A 7031-nucleotide genomic window follows, 5' to 3' on the forward strand; every position below is an offset into this window, starting at 1 on the left:
GTATAGTATTGAAAAGCTTTTTTCTTTAACAAATAGGGCTTAAAATCGGTTGACAGTAGCATCAAGAAGGAGAGTGATCTTCCTGCAGCGGACCCCAGTATACCTATCCCTTTAAAATACGAAGATGAATCATCAACAGCTAGCTCTGAGTGCCTTGAAAAACAGATGGCCTTGTTTTTAGGCAAGAGTAAGTTTGGTTTGTTGCATCCTAAATGGCTTTTCATAGATGGTAAAACTTCTTTGTCAAGAAAGCCTTTAACCCCAAATATTGCTTTTTTAATGTATTACTTTGAATTACATGTAAATCTCTGCTATTTTAATGTATTTGTCTACATTGAGTGTATTTATTATGAGACCTTTGCCAGTTTTTTCTAGTGGTTAAGGCACCAGGCTAGAAACCTGGAGACACTGAGTTCCAGTCCCATCTTAAGCATGAAAGCCAGTTGGATGACTTTGAGACAGTCACTTTCTCTTAGTCCAAGATATCGGGCCTGGGTGACAAGCTGGCTGGTCAGTTCCTGTTACAACCAATGTATTAATACTCAATTGGATCCCCCAAAAAGCAGACCGTGCACTTGCAGGAAGATGCCAGGATGAAAAAATTATTATGAGATATTTGAACATCCAGATACTATTTATGTTTACTACTGATGCTAAGTGGTCATAGGCATATTAATTGCTATGATATATTTTAATTTAAGTGGCTTTTCATAATTCAGTTTGTAGAATATTTGATCTTATGCATTTATTGATAAAGTAATAATAGCAATAGCACTTAGACTTAAATACAGCTTCTTAGTGCTTTACAGCCCTGTCTAAGGTTTACAGAGTCAGCATATTGTCCACAACAATCTGGGTCCTCATTTTACTGACCTCGGAAGGATGGAAGACTGAGTCAACTTGGAACCAGTGAGACTCAAATTGTTGGCAGCCGGCAGTCAGCAGAATTAGCTTGCAATACTGCATTCTAACCACTGCGCCGCCACACAGTGGCAGCACAGATTCTCCATGTCTTCATATGTATGTCTTCTAAAATTCATGGCATATATTCAGATTGTTTTTTTAGAAATGGAAAAGTAATCAAAAGCTAAAACAGTTTAATTTGAATAAGGAATGTTACCCTGTAATTAGATTTCAAAATGTAATTCGTTTAACTTTTTTGTTGCGATTGCTGATCATTGTTTCATTTTTAATTCTAGTGGGATCATTCCAGGAAGTTAAACATTCCAGTCAGTCAGGAATGATCCCTGGATCCTGGCAATATAAAATGAAACTTCAACTGATTTTAAAATCTTCAAAGGCTTATTATGTTCTTTCTAACGCTGCTGTCAGTCTTCAGAAGTATGGGAGAGCATTACGGTACATAAGATTAGCTTTACAGTGTTATGGTAAATAGGACTTTTTATTATATATTTCAGATGTATATTTTTATATCTAATTTAGCACTGATAATTTATTTATAACTGAATATTTTAAGCTGGCTGCTTCAGATTCAAAGTATTTTACAGTTTATTTTTTTCTAATATCTCTGGAGATGGTCAGTCACAAGCCAAGCACTTATCAGCAAGAAGATTGGTGAGGTTTCTTCCATCCTCAGCTTCCTGGGATGTTCAGAACCACCCCAGTTTACCTTTCAATGTAGCAGGGGGATCAGGTTAGGAAATGTACAAATAAAGCATTGAGTTGTAACCCTGATGCATTTTTATTTTCTACAAATGTCTTAAGAAAACTCTGGGGAGCTCAGAGGTATCGTATTCCATAAATATGATATTAGCAGATGTTGCTTTACTGCATGCTATCTTCTGACTTGCTATTTTTTTTTAAATCAAATCATTACAAAAGCAAGAGAAGCAAAGAGATTGGCAGCTCACTGGTAACCACCATCATTTTTATCCTGAATATACAGTAAACATAGAACCAGGCAATTATATTTGCTACTAGCAAAACACTAGTAAACACAACTTGCAATTTATGTAAGTACGTTTGATGTTGGAAGTTAGATACATGGACTTTTATTTCTTGAATCTGCCGAAAGGTTTGAGGCTAGAATAGTACAATTCTTCGTAATGTGGTTTCATACTAATGAGATATTCTAACTTCCAGTTCACCAATATCCTTTCTGATTTTTCCCCAATTAGATGCGTATTGCTGCCTCTTCATGAACATGCTTTCTGAGGTACTCCTGTTTCTCTGTCAGAGTTTAACCCTTTGTGGTGATATTCAGTTAATGCTGGCCCAGAATGCAAACAATAGAGCTGCATATCTTGAAGAATATAACTTTCAAACAAAAGAAGATCAGGATATACTGCATAGCCTTCATCGAGAGTCTAGCTGTCAAGGTAATTATGACTGCAACCTCTGTGCAACAATATGTCAAACAGCTCTCCAAATCAAAATAGTTAATAAAAGAACTATACTTTTTTCAGCAGCAATATATTGCCCCTGGAATCATTTTGGCAGTAAAATGTCTAGGTCCAGTAAAATGATAGCTGTGCATTTTATTATATAATGCAAGGGCTTTATATATATATTTTTCTTCAAACAATTTTTAAAGAATTGTTTGAAACTGATCTCTAGCCAATGTCATTATGAGGGAAATGTATACTCCCTGTAATTCCAGAATAATTTGACTATTGGTAGTTCTTGTTTAACAGCTTAGTGACTGTTCATATTTATGATAGTGAATGAAAAAATAACTTTACAACCATTTTTCATATTTATGACTTGGGTTGATTTAAGTTAAGCAATTCCCTAACTTAATAACCATTCAAAGTTACAACAGTAATGAAAAAATAACTTTATGACTAATCTAGAAATACCTAAATAGAAAGTATTTGGCAATTTATAATGCTATTTTTTTATTGTAGTATTTTCTTGGGCTACTGACCTATCTACAGATTTGGAATGCCAGCTTTCGGTCAGCTGCAAATGTTACGAAGCAGCTCATGAAATTTTACTTTTTAGTCATTTAAAAGAGCAGAATCCAGAACAATATACCCAAGTGGTGAAGAGAATGGGCAATATTCAAAATGAAATTGGAGTATTTTATATGAACCAAGCTGCTGCTTTACAAAGTGAAAGAGTAGGCAAGTATATTTATATGTGTGTGTATTTTAGCCATGTGCATATGTACTTATTCTGTTGGTATTTTAAACATGGTTCTACAATTACCAGAAAACAATCTCAAAAGTAGAAGATAATGTGTTCATTGTGTATTTGAGAAACTGCTGTGCACAATCTAATTAATTAAGGGTAATTGTAAAACATTATGAAGTAACTTCCATAAAACTAGATGATACTGATTTAGTATACCTATTGCCAGTTTAAGAAAATCATTGAGAATAAGTCATAGGACTTGATGCTCCTTTGCCTAGTGTTTCTTTCAAATGCCAAGCTGATTTCTCAATCAGGCTACTAGTTGCACGTTAGTGGCAGAGAGGAAAAATAAAATTCCTTGTATAATTTTATTTATTTATCTATTTATTAAATTTATATTGTTGCCAACGGTGAGTCTCGGTTCACAACAGAAGAAAACAGTGTAAAATATATAAAATTCATTTTGAAAGGTAAATATTATAAAAAACAAAGATATAAACCCTGGGTGAGAATAACTATAAGAATATAAAAATAACTAGCTCAGCAGTGAAGCCATATAAACAAGTCTTTAGTTCTCTGGGACTCCCAGGGCTGATAGCATGCCGAGGTCTTAAGGGCCTTCAGGAATGTTGAAAGAAGTGGAGAAACTAAAATTGGGGGAGGTGGAGGAGAATGTTCCATAAGGCTGATGGCAGAGAAGTCTTGTCTCTTGGGACCCTCCAACTGTAGGTCCCTAACTGATGGTACCTGCATCATGCCTGCTCTGCCAGTTTAATAACAGTATTCTTTGCTACTATTTTTTCTTTCAGGAAGAGGACCAAAAGTTTATTCTTTCACAGTCAGGGGTAATATTTAAAAGAATCAGTATGATTATTGCTTGTAATTGGAACAAATTAAATCTGAAATAAATAATCCAATTATTTTTGTTATATGCTTTCTCGGTTACTTTTTCAAAAGAAAAACTGAATCAAGTGTAAACATTGCATTTCCTTCTTACAGTATTTTCTTCTTTAATTTTCTATCAAATTTTCCATTAGCTTCTCTACTGTCTTTCCCCATGGAGTTACTCGCAAACCATATGAAGTGGAATTCATATAGGTTTTTAATAGAAAAGATTGACTACTTCAGTGGAATAATAAGGCAGGAAGATAGGGACTGTCTTTCGTACCCATGTACCCATCCTTCCTGCAGAGAATACTCTGTACTTCTCAGGATCCCGGTTCACATTATTTCTGGTGGGATTTTACCTATCCCCAGAGCACATTTTTCCTGTAGGTTGCCTGATACAAATGATAATTACAGACTCCCCCCCCCCTCAAGCTGCTGTCCTGCCTGGTTTGTTTTCTTTTTTGTTTTAATTCTAATCTCTAAGTAATCTATTCTTCTTATCATCCGGTTGGTGACTCATTTTTAGTTCAGTTTTATTTCAGGTTTTCAATCTCAAAAATATGAACTTTAGTGCCTCAAACTGTTTAGTAGTATCTAAAGCAGAAACTTTTCCTTGTTTATTAAAAATAATATTGTTAACTTTCAACAGAAATTCCATAACCCTGTAGAAAAAAAGTCTTACTATTTATTAGCTATTAACCATATAAATATCAAGCAGAGCTCCATTGCTTTTGTTACATCTGTAAGCACATCTGTCTATATGTTCATTTATAATACATATAAGGATGCCTGTCTTATGTAAAATGCTCCTAGATTTTATTGGGCTTTTTCATTGTTCATTTGTAACTTGATACTATATCTATAGAAAAGATCAAGTAGAACTTGCATCTGTGGTCTGATAAATAATTTATATTTAATCAGATCAAAACTCATGATTTTTGTGCTCTTTTTAAAATCAAAATTTGAATACATTTTAATAACATATATGAGATTGTTAATGTGAAAACATAATTAAATAGGCTTTTTGAAGGATATTCTCTCTTAGGAGTAATTTTCCTGTGAAAACTAAGAATTTAGATTTAAATCCTTAGCTATTTATGACTTTCTCACAATTCTGGTAGCCATCATGGAACCAAAAAGCTCAGAAAGAAAACAAGTTGAAAACAGCTTTTTAAAAAATATTTATTTATTTGTTTTTGTACTGCCATGCTGCTGACTCCTGACAGTTTCCAACGTGTCTCTTGGAAAAACAAAAACATGTGAAATGTTCTTTATGCTTTTGAAGTAAAAATATTTTTACTTAATTTTCCAGAATGGTGTTCAGATGTTTATTCCATGTAGTTTTTCTGATTTCTTTGAATGAAAATGGGTCCCTTTCCTTTTATTCTGTTATAGAGAGCAAAACGGTATCTACAGTAGAACAGCAACTTTGGAAGAAAAGTTTCTCCTTTTTTGAAAAAGGGATTCAAAACTTTGAATCTATTGATGATTCTACCAATGCTGCTCTTCTGTTGTGTAACATGGGAAGATTGATGCGAATTTGTGCACATGCACACTGTGCTGTGGGTGGAGACTTCAAAAGAGAATTTTCTCCTGAAGAGGCTCTTTATTATAACAAGGTAAGGCTAGGCCTAAACATTTAAGCAGACTGCAATACATCAGTGAAAAAGTATGTTTGTACACTAACTTTATCATCATGGCATACACTTAAGTTTTCAAGAGTAGTACAAAATATTAGTTATGAATCTCATGTACTTCTAAAGCTAATATTTATGCAGTTTTATCTTTGATAAGGACAAGAAATTCATATTAGTATCTAAATTTTATCCTGGCAATATTGTTTAAAATCGTTCTTTCAAACTTATAACTCCTTTTAAATTTTTAATAGGTTTTTAATAAAATATGGATAGGCAGCCTTTTTTGTTCTTGATTCATATTGTTTTTTCCACTGGATTATTTATATTAGTAACTACTCACATTGGGGCTTCACATTGTAACATTAGATAAATATGTTGTGGAAGCCAAATAGCTCTTTACTTTTCCACATTCTTTCATTAATAGAAAACAATCACAAGAGAACTATAGAACTTAGTTTTTAAAAAGTGTAATGAACACTTTGGGTAGAGGACCCTGATTAATGATCATAAAAGGATATTGCTTTGGATATATAAGAATTTACACTGAATCTTTCATTTATTAATATTTGAAAAGTCAATAAATTGTGAAAATATTTTCAGAATCCAGAATGTATAGAGACATTTAAAAGCTACAGTAATATTCTGTAACTTGTGACTCTTTGATATACTCAGATATCCCAAATTCCCAATCAGTATACCCAAAGGCTAGGAATTCTGTAGTCCTTTATATCTGGAGAATTCCACATTGAGAAAGTCTTGTCATCAAGTCATCTTAATATAATTGTATTTATACTTAGCATTAAAAATCAGCCCGTACTATTGACTGCCTTTGTGATTTTACTATTACTGGTTTCCATAAATCTGTAAATGTCTCATATTGCATAATTATTAAATTTTATAGGCTGTTGATTATTATCTGAAGGCCTTACGATCTTTGAACAAAAGGGAAGTCCATCCAGCTGTCTGGGATTCTGTCAACTGGGAACTGTCCACTACATATTTTACTATGGCAACTCTGCTGCAAGATTATGCACCGTTATCTAGGAAAGCTCAGGAACAGGTATCATTGAAAATCAACTATTGTTTTACCGATGGGTAAATAATGAGGATCTATACCAGGGCTTTTCAACCAGTGGTACAGGTACCACCTGTGGTACATTGGCACCTGAAAGGTGGTACGCGACCATCCTAGAAAAGTAGCAGGGGAGGGGCAGTGGCAGCACCGCACAAGCCTGAGCGAGAGATGGCTGGAGCTGCAGGGCTATCAGGGCTCAGCGGAAGCGCCAGGATCAGCGCCAGGCTCCAGCTGGAGCTTGGCGCTGATCCTGGTGCTTCTGCTGAGCCCTGAAGAAGCACCAATCAGCTGGAAAGCAGCACTGATCCTGGTGCTTCTGCTGAGCCCAGAAGAAG

The 7031-nt window shown here is 34.4% G+C and overlaps 1 protein-coding gene across 1 annotated transcript in view; it reads left to right on the plus strand.

Moving 5' to 3' along the window:
• EDRF1 (erythroid differentiation regulatory factor 1) overlaps positions 1 to 7031 on the plus strand; it is a 38880-nt gene that overhangs the window by 21497 nt on the left and 10352 nt on the right. The window contains exons 15-20 of the mRNA XM_015817552.1: positions 37 to 187; positions 1200 to 1388; positions 2139 to 2339; positions 2868 to 3086; positions 5380 to 5603; positions 6523 to 6681. Coding sequence (XP_015673038.1) covers positions 37 to 187; positions 1200 to 1388; positions 2139 to 2339; positions 2868 to 3086; positions 5380 to 5603; positions 6523 to 6681 — 1143 coding nt within the window. The remainder of the gene's footprint in view (positions 1 to 36; positions 188 to 1199; positions 1389 to 2138; positions 2340 to 2867; positions 3087 to 5379; positions 5604 to 6522; positions 6682 to 7031) is intronic.

This window comes from Protobothrops mucrosquamatus, unplaced genomic scaffold, assembly GCF_001527695.2.
Source record: "Protobothrops mucrosquamatus isolate PMUCROS unplaced genomic scaffold, P.Mucros_1.0 scaffold_128, whole genome shotgun sequence".
NCBI lineage: Eukaryota > Metazoa > Chordata > Lepidosauria > Squamata > Viperidae > Protobothrops > Protobothrops mucrosquamatus.